The sequence below is a fragment of the Heliangelus exortis genome, chromosome 24, assembly GCF_036169615.1.
Source record: "Heliangelus exortis chromosome 24, bHelExo1.hap1, whole genome shotgun sequence".
NCBI lineage: Eukaryota > Metazoa > Chordata > Aves > Apodiformes > Trochilidae > Heliangelus > Heliangelus exortis.
Window position 1 is genome coordinate 3,140,616 of NC_092445.1, and position 25,310 is coordinate 3,165,925.

A 25,310-nucleotide genomic window follows, 5' to 3' on the forward strand; every position below is an offset into this window, starting at 1 on the left:
GACAGAATTATGTGATAGCTTTACACACACACCAGACTCACAGAACCTGTTTGTCAAATGCACTGACAGTCTGTGATTGTTTGCAATGTCAAGGCGATTAAAATGGCTTTTTTCTACTCTTGCCTTTAAAAATAATATTGTAAAATATTGATGAACAAGTTGAATAGAGGGCTGGTAGGCAGCCATCTAGTGCTGCTTCTGCCACGTTGCTGCTGTGTGGACCTTTGGAGGCCACTCAGCCTGGATTTGCAATGACATTGGACCTTCTGAAGGTGTCAGGAGACACCATGCTCTGCCCTGGTAAGATTTTAGGCCTTTGGTGCTCATCAGAAACTTACTGTCTCCTGCTCACACAAAGTCCTACACAAAGTCACACAAATGTCACCTGCTACAGAGTTAAGTGCTTTTTGAGACATGATGTATCCTCAGGTGTTCACATGCCTTTGCAGGTGGGCTCTCCTTATTTCTGTGCTTCATTGTTTTTCCTGTTGAGTGGACAATTGTGCTGTTTAGTTACATTTAGTTTTGCTGTCTCTGGTACTGAGAACATTCTTATTTTTACCTGTGACCCACTTCCTGTCCATCACCCTGTGTTTGAGAAAAACACAGCACTTTGTGATCCTCGAGGCTGCACTTCCCAGGTGAACCAAGGTCTTTCCAAGGTGGGATGGCTGAAGCAGAAAGAGTCCAGGCTGTTAGGGGACAAAGATTTGAGGAACTGGTCCCACACTGATGGGAGTTTATGTCTGGAAATAAAAGCTGTGGTTTTTTGTTACGTGCCCTGGGGAGGTGGATGCTTTATCCTTCTAAGCCAATATCTTTGGGAAACAATCTGGGGGAAAAAGGGTCCAATTGTAATGCCACAGCCTGCTCCCTTTGTTTATTATAAAAAAAAACCAACTTGCCAGTGGTTCAGCCTCTGTAGGGACCTGGCTGCTCAGCTGCTCCTGAGCAAGATAACTCTGAAACCAAACACCCATTCCAAGTGACTCCAACAGGGAGTTCTTCCCATTCTCTCCCACTGGCTGAAAGGGGAGGGGAAGCAGGCTCTACCCCCAGCAGTTGGGTGTTGGGGGTTTCTGTGTTTTCTGACCTTAGAGACTGGCAGATCTTCTCTCATATTTAATTTGCCTTTTCCTCTAGCCCTCTGTCCTCATCAAATGCCACTTGGCATTGCTTCTTTCCCAGCCTCCAGCTTCCCACTCTTTTTACAAAACCCCTGCTAGAAGATATAACTGCTGAGAGATGTAGTAAAGATATGTCTGTTGGGTAAGGAGAGCCATGGGCTTTCTTGTGTTCTCATTCTTTTCCATGGTCAGGAATTTATTGTTGATCTTAATCTCAGGCCAGGCAATGTCACTGCATGGTGACAATAAATTCACTTGAACATTTTGCTGATAGGCACATTTATTTGTCTTCTCATAAGGACACCAAGGGGGAAGAGGGCTTGGGAGGAGGCAGTTTCCTTTTGTGCCTCTCAATCTCTTTGAAACAAGCAGGAGGATGGAATAGGTGGGAATCTGGCTTGAAGGAAGCACTTGAAAGTTTTACAAGTCTCTTTCCAGCTCCAGTTCCCAGCCTCATGCTCATGTTTTACCCAGAAGGCTCCTGGAGCTGCTGCACAACCACAAGGACCCCTGCCCAGTGTGTTCCCAGATTTGACTCTTTATGGCCAGTGTGCTCCCCCAGGGATGAGTTTAGGCTCTGGCAATGCAGAAGGAACACAGCCCAATGCTTAAAGCCTCTGCCTGGGATGTGCAGGAGCTTTTTCCAGGTCATGTGTGCTCTGGCTTCTTGCTCTGTACAATGGGGATAAGAAATCACCCCTACATTGTAAGGGTGGTGCAGTATTTAATGATTATTTGTAGATGTCTTGGAGATCATCTGATAAAGGTACCTCTGATACACTGCTCCAGGGTGTTAGCAACCCACACTCCCCTTCAAGGCAGCACACTGCAGCTCTTCTCCCTCTGGGCCAGTTCCTGTGTACCTGGGGCAATAGCTGGCCACGTTGGTCCCACGAGGGACACTGTGGGATCACTCTGCTGTCTGGTTTTTTCATGTGTCCCAGAAAACTGGCACATCTTCCAGGCTGGACTTACCCAAAAGGAGTTTTCTTTGCTTCTGGTAGGCTTATGTGGCTGGTAGGTTGGAGGCTCTGGAGTAAATCTGTGCTTGTGAGGGCTAAGTAGGTCTTTGACTTGAAGCAAGATGTGAGAGCCTTGGGAGACACAGTGAGGAGGGAACCACTGATGCATCAGTCACCTACAAAATAAACAGGAAAGGGCTGTAAATACCAAACAAAGACACAGCAGTGGCACTGAGGGAGGAGAGTGCATCAGTGGGTGAATGTAATAGAAGGAAAGAGAACTGGTGTAGCAGGACTGTGTGGGGAAATGACTGCTGGATTTGAAAAGTGCTGTCCTGGGCAGAGCTTATTTCGAGGGACACTGATAAGGCAACACTAAACTTTGTCCTGAGCACAGGAACAAAGCAGAGAAATTAGCAATTTTAAGGTATCAAACAAACAAGAGGAGAACTCACAGGTGGTATAACTTGTAAGATAAGCAACAAAGCTCTGTGGCCTCACACTCCAGGTCTGAAACCTCACCAGGCAGTGGGCCAGGAGGAGACTTCTCTTGCAGCTGGGTACATTATGCACTAATGTGGCTTCTGCTGAAGCCTCTGGCACTTACACTGAGTTGTGGGGTGTTTGAGTGATTCCTTACGGCTACTCCAAACTGTCAGGATGGTTTCTGGATGGTTGTCTCAGCAGAGGTTCCAAGGGACCTACCTGCAGCTCTTGGAAAGGAGGCTCTGTAGTGTCCTGACTTAAACATAACATCCCCTTAAGAAGCTCTGAGTGACCTGAATTTGTGTGAGATGAAGCTCTGCACCCCACAGAATCAGAACCAAAACCAGCAACCAGCAACATTGTTCCTCCCAGCTCAAGGCTTATCCATGTGGAAAAGGCCATTTTCCATGTGTTCCCATGTAATCCTCTTGTGGTTTAGGACATAAACACTGTCAGAAACATTGCTGCTTTGGAGGTTTGTTTCAGAAAAAGCCAAAAAGGCCTTGTGAATGCCTTTGAATTGACTTTACCTGTAGGTAATTACCAGCAAAGGAAAGCCTACATTTAAGATCCAGTTGTCTCCATTGTGAGGGGCTCTAATGGGCTGTTGGGAGTACAGGAGCCCCCCCAAAAAACCCTATGGTGCCAAAGACACCCATATGAGTTACCCAAAATCACAGAATAGATCCTTGGTGAAATGGGACAAAGGATTCTTCAGATTGCCAGGATGAAGCTAAACCTCCTGAAACATTCTCCAGGATTTAAAGCTTTTTATTGCTGGCTGCTGAAATTGACTGGTTTTAATTGGGCTGTATCTAGAGGAAACATCTAACAGTCAAGGCTGATTCAGTGATGTGTTAGAGTCCAGTTTATGCACAAGAGTGCAGGCAGCAAGAAACTTGCATAAAAGATTCTGGCACAATAATAATGATGCTTTTTCCCTGCTTGTTTTTTTTTTTTCCCTTACACTTCCTGTATTCAGCTGGTGAAATGCCTACAAGAATCATGTTTAACTGGATTTAATTTAATGTTGGGTTTGGTCCCAGAGCTTTGGCAATAGTGTGGGATGCTATTTTCTTGTTTCTCATCCATTTTTGCTTCAGTATTCATCAACTTTCAGTTGCCACTGCCTCAAAAGCAGATCCTCCAGTTACTGGACAAAAGTTCCTTTTGCCTGAGCGAGAGCAGAGACCATGTAAAGATTGCAGGATCTGGCCTTCTTTTTCTTCTCAGATGTCTCTTTGTCTATAGTAATAAATTATCAGACACTGCCATCTTTTAAATAGATAGTTTCCTGTTCTGCCTCTTGTAGGTTAGATATTATCTCCTACAGTAAATCATGAGTCAGTGATTAATTCAAGAAGGCTGTTCCCAGAAGCAAATTCTTACAATGTTAAAAATAATATGATGCGGATACATTAGAGTATGATATAGAAAATAATTATGGCCTGCAAACGAGTTTAATCAACTTAGGACATGCTGGGGCGGATCCTCAGTTGGACTGAGTCATTATAAGAAAGTTCAGAGTCTTGGCATATGGGTTGTGTGAGTGAACACAATTACCCCACGTCAGCTGAGTCTGGGTAACTCTGTACCTGTGCTCCTTGCACACCCAGGCTGTGAGGTATGACATGTTTGTTTAAAACACCTTTGCTGATGTTTAAACTGTCTCAAATTACTTTATAAAAGCTTGAATTGCTTCAAGAACACGCATGCAGGCTGTTAAGATGCCTCAGCTGATGAGTGGCAGCTTATTAAACTGTGTTGTCTTGGCTCTGTCTTGAAAAGCTTTGCAAAGTCATCAAATTTTGGGACGAGTCAACTTGCTGTTTCTCACCACCCAGTGGATGTGTCTTGGATTCAGGTGCAGTTTCAAAGGGCACAGCTCACTAGGAACCAGCTGGGATGCAGAGGTGCTGTGCAGAAAAAGACAAAAACCCTTTTTAAAGAATAACAAAACAATCCAGAAGCCATCACAGCTACAGCGAGGCACTATTGGAGGGACAGGAAAGTCTATTAGCAGTGTGTATATTATTATAAACTATCTGATGATTGTTAATAACACTTTGTGTTAATACATTCTCCTACATCTCAAAACAGAGGCTGAATTCCTGTGGACTGAAGCTTACAACACCCCAGTGAAGCCTGGTGACCATGGCATGGGTGGAGAGCAGCAGGCAGAGAACAGTTAAGTGCCTTACACAAGGGTGAATCAGCAGGAGGTTCAGGCACTGAACCTTTAAGGCTCAGTCCTCAGCTGATCCAAACTGGCACAGCTCCACAGCAAGTGGAAGGGCACAGACAATTACATCAGTTGTCTGCATGCAGAGCTGATTCCCAGCTCTGAGGCTGAACCTCAAAACCCAGTGCCTGCTGGAGGTGGAATGTTCACCTGCCTTGGGCTTCTTGGCAGAAATTCCCTACAACCAGGCAAGGCAGATCAGGTTTCTGGGATGAAAACTCATGGGATGCTCTGGGGGCTTTCTGTATCCAAACTGGTGCTGTGGTAGCTGCTGTCCCAGGGCTGGGGATGTGTCCATCCTCCCGTGGTGCTGATGAATTAATGTGTGCTCCAGGTTCTCAACAGCTTGGGCACAGGACAGGAACCTGGCCCAAAGCTCTGGGCTAGCTGCAGCTCCTCCCCAGAGAGGTTGGGTACAGACAGTTCCTGTGTCTTCTGGACCATCAAACATAGAATCATAGAATCATAGAATTAGCCGGGTTGGAAGGGACCTCAGAGATCATCAAGTCCAACCCTTGTCCCACCGGAGCAGTTGCTAGACCATGGCACTGAGTGCCACATCCAGTCTTTTTTTACATGTCTCCAGGGACGGAGAATCCACCACCTCACCGGGCAGTCCATTCCAATGCCTAATCACCCTCTCCGTGAAGAAATTCTTTCTAATATCTAACCTAAACCTCCCCTGGCACAACTTAAGACTGTGTCCTCTTGTCTTGTTGAAGGTCATCTGTGAAAAGCTCCCACCTGGCTCCAACCTCCTTTCAGGTAGTTGTAGACAGCAATGAGGTCTCCCCTGAGCTTCCTCTTCTTCAGGCTGAACAGCCCCAGCTCTCTCAGCCTCTCCTCATAGGGCCTGTGCTCGAGTCCCTTCACCAGCCTGGTTGCCCTCCTTTGGACCTGTTCCAGGACCTCTACATCCTTCTTAAACTGAGGGGCCCAGAACTGGACACAGTACTCGAGGTGTGGCCTCACCAGCGCTGAGCACAGGGGAAGAATCACCTCCCTGGACCTGCTGGTGACGCTGTTTCTGATACAGGCCAGGATGCCATTGGCCTTCTTGGCCACCTGGGCACACTGCTGGCTCATGTTCAGTTTCTTGTTAATGCAGACTCCCAGGTCCCTTTCTGTCTGGCTGCTCTCCAGCCACTCTGTGCCCAGCCTGGAGCTCCCCATGGGGTTGTTGTGGCCAAAGTGCAGGACCCGGCACTTGGAATGTTGAACCTCATCCCGTTGGGATCGGCCCAGCTCTCCAGTCTGTCCAGGTCCCTCTGCAGAGCCCTCCTGCACAAAATCAAACATCACAAAAGTGCCACAGATAAGCAGTTCCCCCTCTCCTTTGCAAATCTAACACAGCACTGATTTGGGTGCTGCAGTGGAGACCTCAGTCTCCCTAGCAATGGGTTGTAGGGTTTCCCCTGTACATCCCTGCTCTTTGTATTTCTTGGCACAGACCAAAACATAACAATTCTTTTAGGAATAACTCTGAGAACTGTGAACCCAGAACAGAGCAATGCTCTGTGGAGTCCTCAAGTGCCCATATGGACTGAAGTAACTTTTAAACCCTGCTTGCTGGGTCTTACTGGGTTTTCACAACTGCCAGTCCCACGAATTAATTACTATTAATATTTTTCTTTTATTTCTCTCTATTTGTTGCTCCAAACAGCTTTCATTACCATCAAAGTTTACAAAATTGTACAGTTTGTACAATTACTTCCTTCTTTTAAGCTTACACTTATTGATTGTGAAGTTTATGCTGATATTCTGGTTTATACAATAGGGGTGAAGCTCACAATCTCCTTTTTCTTAATTATCTCATACATTTCCAGCCATCTTATTTGCCTTCTCTCTAAATTAGACATCTTCAGTGTTTCCAGTCTTTATTGGGACTCTAATGGTCTTATTTCTAAATTAAGTCTGTTTCTGTGTGTCTATTCCTTTTTTTAGAGTTGAGGTGGCCAGAACTAAACACAGCATCCAGCTGAAGGTGTGCCAGCAGCATAAATGATGGCACTACTGTGTTTCCTGGGTTGTTGTTCAAACCACCACTTGCACCCCCAAATTTTATGCTTTAACTGTAATTGTGCATTGAGGTAGATGTCTTCATTGTTTCAAAATTACAATCTTTTAATGCAAGGCTCTGCTTGCATGGAAAACTTGAGTATTTCTGAGGATGAGGAAGATCATATTTCTCTGCTGTCTACATGGCAGTTTGTATGGACTGGCAGCCACAGAAAATCTAAAATGTCACCTGTGACACCTGAGACAGACCTAATTAATTCAGTGTGTGGGCAGAATGCATTATTTGCAGTCACCACACCTTTCCTGATTCTGTTCTCTTTCTGGGCTTTTCAAAAAGAGGATTGGACAGAATTCTATTTATAGAGCCAAATAAATCATAACCTGCCTGTGTCATACGTGCTGTCTCCAGCTTTTCAGGTATTGTGCAATGAAGTGCTGAATGCCTTTGGTAGGATTCCCTACTTCTGCCAATCCCAAGGAAAAAATTGTGGGGTTTGGGAGGTCTGGGACCATACAAGGTGAAAGACATAACTTTGTACTAGCATAAATGTGAAATTATTCCAGTATGGGGGGTGAAAAGAGCTGAAGTTCATGATTTTGGAGAGCATTTTACCACTATGTGAGCCTCATTAATTACCTTGTCTGACAGTTACCTATGGGAAATACTCTGGAAGTTACTTAGTTCCTGTTCTGATGATTTGAGGGCTGGATTCTGACAATGATAAGATGCCCCCCCAAAAAAACAGCACAGACACAACAGTGAGAGAAAGACACAAAGATACATGAGGCTCAAAGAGCAAGGCAATGTGGAGTTGAGAGTAAAGAGAGCTGTTTGGGCATTATTCCTCTCCTGGAAAGACACAAGACTGAGCTAAGCTTTTGCAGGATCAAGAAGGAGCATGAAAGATGCAGGGTTAAAAGTGGGGAAATGGAAGCCTGTGTAGGACAAATGTTGGGTTGATTAAAAATCACCCTCCAGGCAGACCCTGTGCTGATGGCCATAGAGCAGCAACCCTGGAGTGACTTTCTCTCCCTTAAGAAACTACCAGAAGGGAGAAGAATGGAGGCTCTTGCTCTGCTTGGTGTTGCAAAAGAGCAGACTACAGAGAGGAACTGGTGGAAGTGGGCAGGCAGTGCTGTCTACTGGAAAAGATGCTGTTGATTTATAGTGAGATCATGGGCAAATCACCAGTCTCTTTTTCCACTGGAGCTGAACTGTTTCCTGCTACATGCACAGACAAGTGTTAATAGTGCTCCTGCAGTGGTGAAAATAATGAAACCCAAATATCTGCCACTTCCATGAAAACTGGGAGAGCATTGCAAGGAATCAGATCCCAGATCTCCAATTCTTGTTATTTGAAGGTGTGATCCTTGTGGATTTGGCCTTCCCCACGAAATTATAAAGCAGATGGTAACAAATAATAATTTTCCATATATTTTTGCTTTGTAGGAGAATGCTTCAGGACAACCCAAAAGCTGAGGTATGGGATGCAGCTTCAGCAGAGCTGCTCTGACTTACTTGGTGTTCCAGCTCAGCCCCTCTGGGATACCCCTGGGATGCCAAACTTAGAGATGGAGATTCCTGAAGATGTAGTTGGAGGGCTTGTGCACGTGGAGAAGGCAGAGATAGATGCTGAGCTATTTTTTACCAACTAGAAGCAAAACAGCCACTGCTCTGGTCTTCAGCCTGCATCACCACGTGTCCCTGCCATGTGGAAGCCCTGCCACGTGCATGAGGTTCTCCACCCTGTGCTCCAGGGATGAGAAGGTTGTGCTGAGGGAAGCAAGATTGGGCCAGTTTGCTTAGAACTGGCTATTAAAGTTGCAGCAGGTTTCCAAAGAAGCTGATAAAAAACTGCATCTGCAAGCTCCATTCCCTGTTGCCCAGGCTTGGCTGACCAGCCTGCTGAGGCTTGGAATGCATCCCATGCTCAGCCCTGCTCTGTAAAGAGGAGTCACTCCCTCCTCTGGCAGCACGTTCCTGATGAGCACCTTCCAGGAGTGCACGTGTCAGGGAAACAGCTCCAGAGCCCTTCTCCCATCCTGTGCATCCAGCTCAGGGTTTGGCATGCCCAGCATCACCTCAGTGGTGTTGAAAGTAATTGGAGATTAGACATCTCCACACCCTTGGAAATTCACCTCTTGCTGAAGTGACTACACACCTCTGTGCCCTCTGAATGCTTGGAGGTGCTGAGCTGTGAGGGAAGTCCAACAGAACCACCTTGCAAAGTCCCGTGGTACCAGAATGGATGTCTGAAGACAGTGGTAAACTTTGCAGAGTTACAGAAGTGGGTCAGCTCAGCTGGTAGGTATTCTAGGTCAGGTAGTAAGGAGTAAATAAGCTCTTTACACTGCCTAAATTACAAGTAGGTAACCTTGACTAACCATCCTTCAACCATCCCTGACTACCCTGCTAAAGGAATGTGTTCCAAAATGGCCTCTGCTGACACAGTCAAGTGCTTTTGATGGAGGCAACTAAGTCAGCAGCCCCCAAACAGTCTGGTGTTAATGGACCTAATGCTTCCCCTCCCCTGCCTGGTGCAGCAACTTTTCTCTAGGGATAAAGCTTTAAGAAAAAAATCAGCCAAGCCCTTGTGTAGCTTGTGGTTTGGCTCCCTGCCTGCTCTGCCCTTCAAGGAGGAAATTCTCAAAGGGAAGGGAGTGCTTTGTGAAGCCACCTTAAGACTCTGCCTCTGCTCTTTTAGTCAGAACTTAACATCAGGTCATTGGGAACTCCTGGAAGCTGACCAGACAGACTGATGGCGCCTACAGAAGGCATTTAAGCAACTTCTCCACCTTGATCATTTTCCCTCATCTTTTGTCCTTTATGTCCTTGATTGCTGTTATTCAATCCTGAGATAATACACTCCTGATATCACTGAGATGGGAGAGACAAGCAAGGAGGAAGAGATCAAAGGCAGGAGAAGAAAGAGAAGATGCCACAGGCAGAAGAAAGAGGGAAGATGCCAAATGCTTCCTTGATTTACCTGCTTTACATACCCAGTGCACAAAGTTTCAGGAATTTTTCGTGTATGTAATTTTCAGAGTTCTGGGGTTACCACGTAGTCTCCAGACAGCAGGAGACTGTCAGCAGGGACCACGGGCTTCCTCTTTCCACCAGCAGAGGAAGCAGCTTTAAGGCTGGATCCAGAAAGCCCAGGAGGCCCTTGGCACCTTTCAGTGTTGGCCGGACTTAAAAAAGAAACTGCTGAGTGCAGGCTGGAGAAAGTCTGGTTTTAAAATATCTGTCTGCTCCCCTCTGCTGGCCAGACCGCAGAAGTACCGATATAATACCTAAAAATCTGGGAAGAATCAGGGAAAACAGCAGGAAAGAGAAGGAGTCATCCTGTGCCACCACTACACAACCATTAACTCCACTGCTCAGACTGAATTTGCTCCAGATTTTCAGAAGAAATGCAGTAGAAATATGTGTCCTGGGGAGCTCAAAAAAATGGGGCCAGGGCCACAGCTGTGTGGGTGAGAGATGGGGAGATCGTTCAGTCACCGTGGAGCAACTTCAAGGTTTAAAGCACTAATATACCTTGACCATTTTTTCTCATCCTGTTACCAGTTGTGATTATAAAGCTGATTTAGCAGCCTTCATCTAAACTTAGGTGCTATCATTGTTACAAAACAAGACCATTATGAGTTGCAAAAAGATTCAAAAGTGTTGTTACTCACTTGGTTATACTGAGATCTCTGAGAATTAAATCCCTTTTTTCCCTGAGTTTGCGATTACTTCCCTATGGTGTTTATGAGGACTGGAGGAAATCTTGAAACCTACAAAGAAATGGCAGTAACAATTCTTAAGTATGGGGATACAGGAAAGAGGTAACAACAATGGCAGCTTTCATTTTATATAAAATGTGTAAGATAAAGGCAAATCTGACATTTATGCAGTGTTCAGCAGTCATTTCTGCACTTAATTTCCCTGCTCAAGAATCAAAGGTGAAAAAAAAAAAATATTACTTTGAAGGACTGCTGTTTATGAATGTGTTGTAAGGGTGACTGCTATTAAATCACTTCTACATGTTGTCCTTAATTACTAAGTCATTTTAAAAACTCACTCCATGGGAATCACCCTCTCTAAACTGAAAATCCGAGGGACGACACTGAGCACCCTGTGGTGAATTCCGGCCGTGGAGCTGCTGCTCGGTGCCACCCAAGAACTGGAGGCTGGGAATCAAAGCCTGTGTCTGGCCCATGTTAAAGACCAAGAGTTGGTGAGGCAGAAGCTACTACAGGTTTTCAGGTTGGGTTTTTTTTCCACAGTCACACCATGACAAAACCCACGACCCCTCAGCTACTCAAGCTTATTGCCACCAGATGCACAGGTGGAACGGGTTTGTTTTCTCCGCGCAGTCCCCTGAAGCATCCCCCGCTATCGCTCTGTGCACAGGACGGGTGCTCGGGGGGCCGAGAAGGGGTGAGAGGAGGGAGTGAGTCTGAGGGGGGAGACTGAGGCGATTCCCGCAGGTGAGCTGCCGGAAGTGCGTCACCAGCCCGCCAATGGCGCGGGGCATGCCGGGATTGAGTGCCTCACCGACTGAGGCGGTGCCGTGCGGCCGGTACCGGGCTGACCCTGCCGGTACCGGGCTCACCCTGCCGGTGCCGGGCTGGCCCCGCCAGTGCCGGGCTGGCCCCGCCAGTGCCTGACCGTGCGCATCGGGACGCTCCGGTCTTCGGTACCGGCGGCTGAGGCAAAGGCCAACCCAGCTCCCGTCCAATCGCTGCGCCTGTTATTTTGCTGGCAGGCGCCCAATCACAGCCGAGCTCTCAGAGCCGTCGCTTGATTAAGGTGGCGCCGAGGAGTTTCCGTGCGCATGCGCCTTAAGGTGGCGGCGGAGGCGGCGACCCCAGCGGGGTCCGGTGCGAGGGGGACGGGGGGGGGGGGGGATGTGCCCTGCCGGGTGAGCGGGGGGTTCGGCCGCTGTCCTTGGAACCCCGGGCCGGGAAACGTCCCCTCCTCTCCACAGCACCGAGGCTCCGGGAGCGACACAGCCCCGCCCGCAAGGAGCGGCGGAACCCGGCTCCTCCCCGGGACCCTGCGACGGGTTCGGCGCAGAGGCCACGCCCGACCCCCCCGCGGCAGCCATTCCCCGCCGGCAGCCGCTGCCTGGATCCGGAGTGACAGGGCTGGCGGCAAATAGCAGGGGCTGGGCAAGGAGCGAAGGCGACGCCGGGCCGAGACCCGAAGTTGGGGGCCGAAGGTGCGGGTGATGGGGGCCGAGCGGCGGGGGCGGAGCGCGGGGGCCGCTCCCTGAGGGAGGAGGAGGAGGAGGAGGTGAGTGCGGGGTTTCTGCGAGGTTTTAATCGGAACAAAGTGGTGCTGAGATCCGGCCCCGGGCAAGGCCGCCTGAAAGTCCCCCGGGGACACCCTCAACCTGGCTCGGCACTGCCCGGGAAGGGCTTCCTGAGGGTGAAGGGGGCTTTGTCCCCCGACTTCCCCTCACAACGGGGCTGACGATGTCACCCGAGCCTTGTCCCCTCAGTGCTGGAGCACTGGGACAACCTCGGAGTTGTGAGAATCCCTCGTTGGCCCTTGCAGTTCGGGACCTGAGCGGGGGATGGGGGTTGCTACCTGAGGATGTGAGCCCAGACCTGCTGAGCCCCAGCCATTTCATCTCTTTGAGGAGACCCAAAAAGGCGCTTGAGGATCACACCCCCTGCAATGCCCACACCCACATCTCCCTCTGTACTAAAGGGTTTTTCCACCGGGATCCATTGCTGGGGGTCCTGGAGGTCTTTGGTCAAAGGAGCCACTCCAGTTTGTAAAGACCTGAGATGGGTTTGCTGGGAGCAGAGCTTTCCAGACACCTCCAAAGAGTCTGGCTCGAAGGAATTGTGCTTCCCAACTCTCCCTCCCAGCAATTGCACTGAAATGACCTCAGTTTGCATGGAGAGCAGCACTGGCACCCCCAGCACGTGGGGATGGTGTGACTGCTGTAATGAATGCTGTGTCCTGAACAGAGGCACACAGACAGAGAAATGTAAAGCAGGGCTTGGAGGGCTTCAGAGGCTTTTTGGTAAGAGCTTTCCAAATGGCAAGGCCTGATGTTAAATGCCAGCTGAAGATGTCATGCTTGGGGCTGAGCCAGCCTGTAAAGCAAGGTCTTTGTGAGTTCTGTGATTCAGATTTTGGTGAGGAAGCATCTGAACTTGACTTTCCCTGCTGATATGTGCAGTGGTCAGTTTGATTTCAAGGAGTTTTCTCCTTCAGCAGGATTTTATTGCAAGTTTCGGACCATTGCGTTCATTTGATTTAATTATATTTTTTTTTTCCACCCCCCTTAGCATCACCTTGGAGGAATTGCTGTCCCACTGATGGGCTGGAAATACTGTCTCATCTAAACTGCCAGCAGTGCTTGTCCTGTCTCAGTGCAGCCTGCTGGGGGGAGAAAAGCAGCAGGCAGGCTACAGAGAATTTTTTTTTTTTGTGCTTCACTGAACAAACAAAAGGAGATGGATATGAAGAAGTGCTACCAAGTTTCAGATAAGATGGATGCAGCAGGGTCCAGGTCTCTTTAAAAAGAAGTTTCAGCATCAAAGAAAAGCAAACACACCAACCAACCAAAATGGAAGGAGGCAACAGTCCAAATCTGCAACTTCAGCAGCTGCCATTGGCCACAGCAGCAGTTTCTGTGCAGCCACACACCGACTCCTTTTCATACAAGGTCAGACCCCAGTCTATCCCTAGGAGGCCATAACTATTCCAGTAAGCTGAAAATGCCACTGTATTTTGGTTAATTTTTCTCAGAAAGTGTGCACTGTCTGTGCATTTATCCATGCCTGGAGATCCCAGTGCAATATATGCTGTGCATATAAGCAGTTAAAGAAAGAAAGAGAAATTTTATCTCTTGAAGAGGCAGACAAAGTGCAGAATTCTGTTAGGAATTTTCAGACTAACCCATACATCAGTAACTAAGACCAGATGGTCTGGCCTGCTGCATATCCAAATACTTGAATTTCAGGTGGGTCAGCCCATGGTCCTGCAGGGACCCTGCAGCTGAGGCAGGATGTGTTGCTTTAGTTCCTCCCTGTGCTCCAACTGGAAATGGAGCCATTCCCAGACCAGGCTGTACAAAAGCTGATCCTGAATCTGGGCTGCACTCAGGGGCTTCTCAGCTGAGGCACCAACTCCTCTGAGTCTCCTGAAGTCCAACTGCTGAACCAGCAAATTGCTGAGCTCTGGCTACATGTGTGGTCACACATTTTTCTGCCAACTTTACTGCCTGTTGTGGGAAAACAACTCCTGGTTTTGAATGAGGCTGCTTGGGTGGATCTTATTTTCCTAAACCCTGATAAAAAGCTGCTTGTTCCACTGATAAGAACTTGAAACTTTTAAGTTCTTTTCTTACCATGTATGAGAAAGTCAGGACATACTTAGTGTGGAGGGAGGTGTGGGGATGTCAGCTCAGTTCTCCCAAATCGATCAGAGGGAGTACTTAGAGACCTGCACTGAAATGAGAAGTGCTGATGGCATCTGATGAGTTCAAGGTGGTTGTTGGAAGAACACAAAGGCTAAATGGGCTGCCTCCTCCTCCTCGGGCTCTTCTGCTCACTCCAAATATATGCTGCCTTTGTGACTCAGCCTGCTTTACATCCTTTTTTATTTCAAATTCTGTCTTCAGCTCGTGAGAATTCTTGGTGAGGTGGGAATGCTAATGTGGAAGGGGTTGGGAGCCTGCTAGGAGGTGCTATCAGTTGCCTTTTACTTGGAATAACTGGTTGATATAAAAAGCAGCATAAAATCTGGGATAGTCAGGCTGCCTCCTCAAAAGGGCTGAATTTACCTCCTGAACCAGCAGATGCTGTAAGTGAAGAGGAGCAGAATAGTTCTTAAAATGTGACCCACAAAATGCAGAGGTTACTGATCCACCCCCTGCTGGATTTCAGGGCAAGGAATGTTTTATGAAAAGAGTGTTTCAGAGGGAAGAACAAGTGAATGTGTCATTGTGTTTAGCTTTATCTTTTTCCCCTCTAAGAAACTGCTGAGAATGCAAATGTATGCACAATAGTTTGTCTCTTGTAGAAAGAGTCTGTTAAGGAAGAGTTGTCTTTCACTTGTGTTTCACAGATTTGGAACACAGCCCCAGGGAACTTCACTGAATTGCCCTAGATCCCAGAGAAAAAGATAAACAGATTTTATTGATCTAGGAGCTGTTTTGAAAGACTGCTCTTTTCCAGGTTGTGCAAAAAGCTCCAACTTCCTTCAGGGTTCAGTGGCTAAATTTAATACCTGTGTGTTTACTTTGTTTTTCCAGGAGAACTTGATTGGTGCATTACTGGCTATTTTTGGGCATCTTGTTATCAGTATTGCACTCAACCTCCAGGTGAGTATCATGAAGCAAATATTGATCCTGCCTCAAGCACCCTGCATTAAAAAGCATCAAACAGACCAGAGATTCTTTGCCTTTGTTTTTTTTTCCTAGAAATACAGCCACATCCGACTGGCAGGTTCCAAAGACCCCCGAGCCTACTTCAAAACCAAGACATGGTGGTGTGGGCTGTTCTTGCTGGTGCTGGGTGAACTGGGAGTGTTTTCCTCTTATGCCTTTGCTCCTCTTTCACTGATTGTGCCACTCAGTGCAGTCTCAGTTATAGGTAAGGCAGAAAGAGGGAGAAGTCTGTGTGTGTTCCAGTGTGTGATTGCTGCTCATTGGACTAATACACAACTCACTGTTTCTCCCCCCTTCCCCTTCCCTTTTTTTTTTTTTCATAGCTAGTGCAATCATAGGAATTATATTTATTAAAGAAAAATGGAAGCCCAAGGATTTTTTGAGTAAGTTCCACAGTTGCTTTTCATTTTTCCCTCTCTGTTTACAAACTGTCCAACACTTAGCATGGTCCCTCAAGAGTCAGAGGGATGGCAAGATCTCCATTAGCTATAGTACCTCTTCAAAGAAATGTGGCATTTTATCCACTGTTAAAAATGGATTTTGTGGGGGCTTTTTTTTTGACTTGTAGCTGAATCTCCCAGATTTTAGAAATACATGGAAATGGTTTGTTTGCAGGATTTGAGAATCATGGTTCTCTGGGCTGAAGCTGCAGCCTAGGGCCTTGAATCTGCACATGAACCAACTGAATTTTGTACATGGACCAGTATGAGCTGAGGGTGTTCATCCTCCCATTTCCTAGAAGAAGCTTGTGGGCAGTGCCAGGCAGGAGAAGCCCCAGATATAGAACTTGTAGCTCCTGGGTTTTTAGCAGATGCTACCTGGTGTGGGCTTTTTTGGTTTTTCCCCCAACTTCCAGCACACAAATTGACAAATGGGCTTTTTTGGTTTTTCCCCCAACTTCCAGCACACAAATTGACAAATGGGCTTTTTTGGTTTTTCCCCCAACTTCCAGCACACAAATTGACAAATGGGCTTTTTTGTTTTTTCCCCCAACTTGCAGCACACAAATTGACAAATGGGCTTTTTTGCTTTTTCCCCCAACTTGCAGCACACAAATTGACAAATGGGCTTTTTTGTTTTTTCCCCCAACTTGCAGCACACAAATTGACAAATGGGCTTTTTTGTTTTTTCCCCCAACTTGCAGCACACAAATTGACAAATGGGCTTTTTTGGTTTTTCCCCCAGCTTGCAGCACACAAATTGACAAATGGGCTTTTTTGCTTTTTCCCCCAACTTGCAGCACACAAATTGACAAAAGGGCTTTTTTGTTTTTTCCCCCAACTTGCAGCACACAAATTGACTCCAGCCTTTTTTGGTTCTAATATTTTGGAAGTGGGGTGTGAAGGGCAGAGGAATGTGCATCCCTCCTTCAGAGGAAGGTGCACAATGTCTTTCGTGGTCACTCTGCACGGGTGATCTTAATTCCTTACATCCACACTAACCCACTGACTTTGTCCTCTCTTTTTCTTCTCCTTTGCTTGCCAAAGGACGCTATGTTCTGTCCTTTGTAGGCTGTGGTTTGGCAATTGTTGGAACTTATCTGCTGATAACATTTGGACCTAACAGCCATGAGAAGATGACAGGAGAAAACATCACTCGGCATTTAGTGAGCTGGCCATTTCTGTTGTATATGGTAAGATGGCCCATATGTAAACCATGGGACAGTTTTTCTGCTCTCTGCCTCCTTGGGAGTTTCATTTGGAGCATTATTTTTCCTTAGGTTTAGTGTCAATATTCCTTGGACTTGCTAATGAGCCTGTGCCAGCTTTTTCCTGGGGTCACTTCCATGCTGCATGTACAATGTGGGACTCTCCCATTCTTACCCTGGATTATTCTCTTAGGACTTAAATCTCTTTCCCTGAGAAGTTTTAAAATAGGTTGCTCTGTCCCTGCTGTGGCAGCAGTACTGATGGAAGCTGAGAGCAACTGCTCCAGAGGTGTCCAAATTCTGTGCTTGCCTCTGGGCTTTTCCTGCTCTGATTTCCTCTGGAGCCATCAGTCTCTCATTGAAAAATTTGTGAAATCTCTTGGCTTTTAATGGAGATGAGTTTAGCCCTTACAGGTGTGTACTACAGGGATCACTGGGAGAACCTTGTTACAGGAAATGGGCTGAGGTCTCTGATGTGAATATTCAGTCAGGATTATTTGAACTGTGAATGTAATGTCAAAAATGTCCCACATTTCCTGTTCTGCAAGAAGCAACTGAATATCTCATCTGATTATAATTTAAGATTATGCAAAATTTGATCTGTAGTTGAGTGAGATCCTCATTTACCTTCAATTTGTCCCTTTGTGTAATTCTAGTGTTTGACTGGCTCAGAAGCCCATTTATTGCCAACCCCATACATGCTGCATCTTTTAATATTCTCATTTCTATCTTTTGTAGCTTGTGGAGATCATTATATTCTGCCTGCTACTATATTTTTACAAGGAGAGAAATGCAAACTACATTGTAGTTATTCTGCTGCTAGTAGCTTTGCTGGGTAAGTTGATATGAGCTGCTAAGATGTAACTCTGGCTTGTAGGAATAAACTGAGTCATCTGTGGCTTATAGGGAATTATATTGACCTGATTAGTGTCATAAAATGCACCAGAAAAAAAAAAATGCACTCCAGAAATGGTACTACAAATTAGATAAAGTTAATACCTTGCAGTGGTGTTTAGTATCTTTGCAAATGATCTTTGAGCAATGAAGGGTTATTTCCCACAAGGATGATGAACCTACAGAAAGTGCAAGGTATTTATTAGTGTTTAAGATTTTAAGCTATGCAAGCAAAGCATGGGATGGTGTCTTATCCAGTCAGTGGATGATTTGGTGACTAAAAGAGAGAATTTGACCTACAAGAATCTTTTTGGCTCTGGGAAGATTTGCTGCATGGCTAAAGAAATGAGAAATACTCTGCTATGCCAGCATCTCCCTGTTTAAATTGGGAGAGCCTCTGGGCATGGGGTCAAACGATGCTTTTTGATGATTTCTTGAAGGTCAGTGTGGTGAAGTTGTTGGGAATAAAAGTGGCAGAGTTGGGGCTGAAGTATTCAGTTTTCATCCCTTGTTTGCCCTGATGAAAGAAGGCTTCAAGTTCTTGCAGATCTGGGGTTCGTTGGCAGGGTTCCTGTCCCATGAGCATGTGTCAGTGTTTCAGCTGCATCTTGGGGGCTGTTCACAGGTTCCATGACTGTTGTGACAGTGAAGGCTGTGGCAGGAATGATTGTTGTCTCCATCCAAGGCAACTTACAACTCGACTACCCCATATTTTACATCATGTTGGTGTGCATGATTGCTACAGCCATTTTCCAAGCAACGTAAGGCATTCACTCTCTTTTTGTCTCTAAGACCTGGCCCTGGTAACTGCTTCACACTGTGCACATCCTTCCCAAATCAACCTCTTGTCTGTTGTTATATTGCAGGTTTTTAGCTCAAGCCTCCCAGCTCTATGACTCCTCTCAGATTGCCAGCACCAGCTATATCCTGTCCACAACTGTAGCCATCACAGCAGGTAAGAGTCCAGAAAAATCAGTGTGATGGTCCTTCCTTTAGGAGAAGGACCTTCCCTTCCTTTAGGAGAAGGACCTTCCTTCCTTTAGGAGGGACCCCCTTCCTTTAGGATGAGCATGCTCTTAGATGGACCTCTGGAATACAGAACTTGAATACACAGCTACGACTTCTCGTTGTGTAATTTTATCTAAGTTTTGTTAAAAAGGTTACAATATATGTATAAACACATTTGCTTCCCCTGTACAGAGGTGTTACAATTCTCTTCCTGATAGTCTAGCATGCAGCTACTATTTTAGACACTTCTCTTTCTGAACAGTTTACTCCAGTGTCAACCCTGCCCACACAGGAAAAGCTTTGTGCAAAGATGAAGCATTTTAATTTGCCTTAGGCTTCAACCCTGATGAGCAGCCTTTAGAAGGCTGTTCTAGACAGAGGAGCAAAACTGGGAAAAACAAACAAAACCCCCAAAACCTTAAGGCTGAAGAAAGTGCATCTGCTTGACAATGACAAATATGAGCTGTGTAAACAGTAATGCTCTTTGAGGCATAGAAGGGCAATAGCTTCCCCTCTAAATTACACATTTAATGCTCTTCAAGGTCATCAGAGTATGACCTACTGCATGGCTAATGGTTATTTCCAAGCTCTGTGCTCCCCCAGTGTGGAAAGATTTGCTGTGCTGCTGTACAAATTTTCTTGCATCTGTGTTAGTTACACAAATATAACTATTCTGGTAGTGAAATTCTCAAAGATTTGTCAATAGTGTTAAAGTAAAAACCAGGTCACCATTTCCTAATTTTAAGGTTGTTAAAAAACCACAAAGGTGCTGACTATAAAGATAGGAATCTGAGATGATTTGGTTTGGAGGAGGACTAATGCTGGAGCTGTAGCACTGATGGCTCATATAAACTGGGAAGAAAGGTGTCATGAATTATTTTCTTTTTAAGGAGCAACTTTTTATTTGGACTTCACTGGTGAAGATGTTCTCCATATATGTATGTTTGCAGTTGGGTAAGTGTTTAAAGTTTCTTTAATGGAAAACTAGATAGTATTACTTCATATGACTAAAATTTTTAAAAATACCTACCTGTCACTCAAGATATATTGGAGGTACATATTGTCTTGGAGAGGAGGACAAACTTAAAACACTTTCTCTGTTAGACAATGGCCTGTAGAGCTCAGTCTTTTATCTGACTGATGATGGATACTCTAGAGGAATTGTGTAATGCAAGGTTACACATAATTGTACAATGTTAAACATTAAATCCCTTGCTGCCTGTACTGGAATCCTGTTTGTTAGGGCATGGGCACTCACACAATGCAGATATGATCAGTAAAACATAGGCTGTGTAATTCAGTATTGAATCCTGGTCTTGATGTGATTACCTTTTCATAATCATGGGACATTCTGAAATGTCTTTCAGGTTAGTACAGGAAAAAAACCACAATTGGGAGATTAATGTTATGAACTGTGCCTTTCTCTGTCAACATGCTGTAAAAATCAAGCTTGACTGTTAAGTGTTTACCTATGGGAAGCCTCTCAAAAGGTTAGGCTGCTATAGCCTGGAAATCCATCAAAGAAAACCAACTTTTGATTTGCTTCCTTTCCCTTTTAGCTCGTCAAGGTTAATTAATGAGTGTGAAAACTCTTTGTTTTGATAAAGATGAAACGGAGCTGATTACTGGGTGGATTTCAGTCCTGTAGAAGAGGGTTATTCAGTTTAGACAGTTCCCTGTCAGTTTGACTTCACCATTCTTTTGCTTCCAGTTCTATAATTTCTATGGTGCTACATGATGGGCACATAGAAGAAGCAACATATGCAGTATTGGCTCCTCTCCCTTTTCACAGTTACCTCAGTGGATCTTGTTTTCTCTCTCAGGTGCCTCATAGCATTTCTAGGAGTCTTCCTGATCACAAGAAACAGGAAGAAACCTGTACCATTTGAACCTTACATATCAATGGATGCTATGCCAGGTAACAGAAAAGCTATGGTGGTTTTTCAGCCTTCTCTTGTAAGTTTTGGGCTTCCCAGTGGAAGGTGAAGCTTGGGGCTCTGTTAAGTATCCAGATGTCTCAGTCAGCTGTGGTGGTTTCTGCTTTTCCCTTCTCTTGTTTGTTTGTTGCTTGTGAGGGATATGTCCCTGTTTTGCATGGAGCAGAAATGGGGTGATGGCCCACTCAGATGTCACTTTATCCTGGTTCCTCTGTCACCAGGAGGATGTCACATTGTGTCAGAACAGCCTTCTGCAGTTGGCTGCTGTCTGGGAAGATGAACCAGTTTTGAGCCTCAGCTTGGGCTGGGCTGGGTTCATCACCCAGCAGGAAGAATTGATTCCTGGGGAAGGCTGAGGCAGAGTCAGGGGGAGCCCAGATTTCTTTCGGGAAGTACAGCTGGACTCTCTTTTTGGTGAACTGTGTAGAAATGTGCAGCACTTGAGAAGTAACTGGCTGCCATCCCTCATTCACTTGAAGCTTCTTTCTCCATTAGTTGATTTAGAGCCAAGCAGAAAACCCACGATGTCTTTCACTTAACACTCAATGAGTTGCAAATCACAAACACAGAGACTTTAATTTACTGATTTAACAGAGTGCAGGAAGAATGCACTTTTCTTCCTAAGCACTGAATCTCTGCTTTTGCTCTTTTCAGGCATGCAGAACATGCATGATAAAGGGATTGCAGTTCAGCCTGACCTCAAAGCTTCTTTTTCCTATGGTGCCCTAGAGAACAATGACAACATGCCAGAGATTTACACTCCAGCTACACTGCCCATCGTGCAGGAGCAGCATGGTTCCAAAGGAGTTTCTGCTCCACCTTACCGGGTGCTGGAGCACAGCAAAAAGGAGTGAGTGACCTTTAAGGAACTGATTTGAATCATCAGAAGTAGGACCTTTATTTATTTCCCCATTAAAATATAAGCCAGTGTAAAGCCAACCTTGATACGATTTTAAGCTGGTCTCAAACTTCACTTTCAAGGCTGATTATTAAAATAAACAACTCTCTACAGTTGAGAAGTTGAAAGAATCACAGAATAACTCACAGTTCTCCATTGAAAGCTGCTGCCTGGAAGCATGAAATGGTGAGTGCAGCATCATGGCAGCATGAAACCCCTGAGATCACAGAACTGTGGGAGGAGAAGTGACAGTGCAATTTTCAGTCCTGCTGGGAATGAGTTTGATCTCCAAACAGATGTTTTTAGGAGTTGGTCGCAGACAGAGGAGGGCAGGATTTATCTACAGAGACTGTGGTGGGTTTCCAGAAATGCTGTCAATCCTCCTGTCTCTAGTGTGACCACCAAACTACCTTAACATGGCAATAAATACAATAGTTTTCAAGCATGAGCACTGACACTGTGTCTTTAGAGCAGCATAATTGGTTAGAGTAAGCAAGCTACATTATTCCTTCAAAATATGAATCTTGGGCACTTCTGCACAACTTTTCTCTAGCTAGTGTTGAACATCTTCACTGAGAATGGGAATTGTTTTTCCAGCACCACTGGTAGCTGAGAACAAAGATTATTTGCTTGTTTTCTGGTTTCATAAGCAGGAGCTTCAGGTTGGATTAAATGGTGCAGAGGGAACACTGTAAAGTATGAGAAGAAGAAATGAGAACTGTAATGTGACTGGTAGCTGGTGGAATTTTTTGTGGTTCTTGATGAGGTCATGGTTCTCTGTCACTTATTTTCTTTCTGGGTAAGGCAGGATTTCCAGCTTTGTTTAGTGGTCTTAAAGACTTAAAGGTCTTGACATTCCTTAGGTTAAAAGTTTGGTCTAAATGGTGTAGGCTGGGATCCCCTCCCTTTTTTTTTTTTTTCTTAAAAAAGGATACTAGTCTGACCTAAGCAAAAAAAAAAAAAAAAAAAAAAAAGTGTGCACAGTCCAGCACTCAGTGAGGACTGTGAGAATAATGGGACATTGTGTACTTATGATATTTATCTTTCCAGCTTCCAAGAGATGGCTTGAAGCTGATACGAAGGGAGAATAGACACAAGGGGGGGGAACTTGTCAAATGAAAAGGGCAAAGTTCAGCATTTCCTGGCATATGCAGGTTATGCTGGCACTTTGAGATCATCTTCTCCAAAAGCCTTTATTTTGCTGGGAAACAGAATTTTAAGTTTTCTTGGTGTGTTTTGGACTGTATGTGTAGTAGAGTGTCTCCAGGACTTCAGGAGACTTTGTTTGAGATGAATAGTGCTTGTGTTCTGTGCTTTTTTAAGTGGCTGCTCTGATACCAAGGCATTTAGGAGGATCTGGGGACTTGTAACAGTGGCTTTTTACATTTTTATTTATTTATTTTAAATTGACTTAGGGCCAGTTTCTGTTCCCACAACCAAAAATTCCCAAGAACTCAATTGATTTGTATATAGTTACCCCAGGTTCTTGCTGTTACATATGTCAACAGGACTGTTCTTTTGCAGATGTTTGCTTTGCCAGCTGTGAATAATAATTTAATCTGGAAACAGGTGAGATGGCTTTAACATTTTTGTGCATCTTAGAAAAATCAGAACCTTTCCCCCTGCAACGAGTAGATGCCTGGTGTCTGTATGTGTACCTAAATGTGAAATTTTTCACCAATCTGGCATGTCTGCAAAATCCAGATCTTATCAGGGGCAGCTCATACACTGCAGCTTATGAAACCTCAAGAAATAACAGCTTTTCTTTTCCCCTCAATACTTTTTGTGTTTAAGTAAGATAACAATGTTTATGGGCTAATACTGCCAGAACATCCATCTTGTTGGAGTTGAAGTGACACTGATTTACTACCTTTTGGCTTTGTATCCCTGGCAATCAATTGTGAATTTATGTGCAGCTTTTGTTCATTAACAATACAAACCAAAGCACTACAGGGGAGGTTGAATGGGAAGGGTACAAGAATGCTGGCTTGCCTTATCTCTCCCCTTTTTAATCAGTGAGGCAGTGGCTGTTTTGACCTATTAGCTCTGAAACTGTAGAAACAGACTGATGTAAAACAAGCTGTGCTAACCCATGTATTGCTACAAAATCCACTTCTTACACAGCAGTAAGAAGTGTGTTTAACTCTTACAGATGTTGCTGTAGCATTTAAAATCTGCCCTTGGCTCACATGTAGGCTTTACTGCCAGTAAGTGGCTGTTCAGAGCCATCCTGAGAGGGGCAGGGCACAGCAAACAGCAGAGAACACCTTGATTTCCAAGTGTGCAGCGTTAAGAGCTGAAAAAATGTGCCCAAAACCCAACTGACTTGCTGTCTCCTTTACTGAACTGGTAGGATAGCTCCTTGGCTCTATCTCCCAGCTTCTTTATCAAATGTGAACTGACATCTGTTGCCTCCACACCGTGTGGCTTTTCAGTGCACCAGAGCACTTAATACCTCCTCAGTGTCTCTCTTCCATGTAACTTAATGCTGTGGAATACAACTCCTGTGTTGGCTGAATGTACAAAACAATCTGCCTACAATGTTCTCTTGCTCACATCAAAATGTGTAAATAAATGGAGCTTTACAGGATTGGATTATAAGGACACCTGCTTAATTTTTCATAAGCACTGCTGCATGTCTATTCTATATGTCTTTTAGGGTAAGACCTTTGGAAATGAAACTTAATAAAACATTTTGGTAAAATCTATAGAATTCTGGCCTGCTCCATACTCTTGGTTATAACTTTCATCAGATGTAAATATCTTGAGAAAAGTTAAGGCAGAATTTAATTTACTACCATATGTCCTGTGTGCATTTGAAGAACTGTCTTTTTAAACAGGATGCTTGTAAATGAAGCACAGATTGCTGCAACTCATGTCTGGACCTGCAGCATTACTAATCCTTGCTGTTTTGCATGAGTCTCCAAGTTTTTGGTGTTGGTTTTAGGAATCATGCAATTTACTTTAAAAATCTTCGTTTTGTGGGGTTTAAAAAAAAAAAACACAACAAATCTTAGCATTCACAATTTTGGGGAAGAGCTTGAAGATGTGATCCAAGTATAGGAGAGGGGGGTGATGATACAAGATGAGCCAAATGGCAAACCCAAAAGCATTATTCTCTTGATGGCCTGACTCATGATTTTTGCATGCCTGCCAACTCACTACTGAAAGTGAGACACCAGCACCTTTCTGAGACAGCAAAGACCTCTCCTGTTGGGAACACTACACTGTAGGAGCTGCCATCCTTCAGACAGAGGATCTCCTGTCTTTGGTTGCAGGAGCAGACAGCTCAAAGGCATTTCCTAACAATGTTATTACAGGATACAGACAGCCATAAATTTAGAATACTGATAACCTGGCTTAATCGAATGCTTGCCAACCTAATTAACACTCAGCAGATGGGTTTCAGTCCAGGGGGATAAGCAGAAGTTAACCCCCAGGATACTCTTAATTAAATGTATCTCTTGAGGTCCCAAACCACAAATGGAGAAAACCCAAAAGAGCAGCTTTAACACCAAAGTTAACACCACAGATGTCCCTGGAAATGAGTATTAAACACTGACTTGCACTTACTTTCAGCAGCAGCATGCCTAAACCCCAGAGGCTCTGATAAATGTAATATTTTGCTAACATACATCATTTAAGGGTTAGTTTGTTGTAGGAGACATCTGTAGATGGGAAGAGGTGGCA

At 45.1% G+C, this 25,310-nt stretch overlaps 1 protein-coding gene and 1 long non-coding RNA gene across 4 annotated transcripts; one reads left to right on the forward strand and one right to left on the reverse strand.

Moving 5' to 3' along the window:
• Positions 1-1,389: 1,389 nt before the first annotated feature.
• LOC139807038 (uncharacterized) lies at positions 1,390-11,469 on the reverse strand. Of its 2 annotated transcripts, XR_011730446.1 has the most exons (4): positions 11,380-11,469; positions 10,918-11,032; positions 10,518-10,616; positions 1,390-2,265 (listed from the first exon to the last, which is right to left on the reverse strand). It is a non-coding gene; the product is annotated as an uncharacterized lncRNA (long non-coding RNA). The 2 variants fall into 2 exon arrangements; XR_011730445.1 differs by lacking the exon at positions 11,380-11,469 and having other exon boundaries at positions 10,918-11,267.
• Positions 11,470-11,617: 148 nt separating this feature from the next.
• NIPAL3 (NIPA like domain containing 3) lies at positions 11,618-24,333 on the forward strand. Of its 2 annotated transcripts, none has more exons than XM_071767469.1 (12): positions 11,618-12,120; positions 13,131-13,510; positions 15,101-15,169; positions 15,269-15,440; positions 15,559-15,618; positions 16,723-16,868; positions 17,622-17,718; positions 18,403-18,538; positions 18,644-18,732; positions 19,676-19,739; positions 20,609-20,703; positions 21,377-24,333. In XM_071767469.1, exons 2-12 carry the CDS (start codon positions 13,412-13,414, stop codon positions 21,574-21,576), a joined length of 1,227 nt encoding a protein of 408 aa, XP_071623570.1. In that variant the 5' UTR covers positions 11,618-12,120; positions 13,131-13,411; the 3' UTR covers positions 21,577-24,333. The 2 variants fall into 2 exon arrangements, with proteins under 2 accessions (XP_071623570.1, XP_071623572.1); XM_071767471.1 differs by having other exon boundaries at positions 11,723-12,120; positions 16,747-16,868.
• The last annotated feature ends 977 nt before the right edge of the window (positions 24,334-25,310 follow it).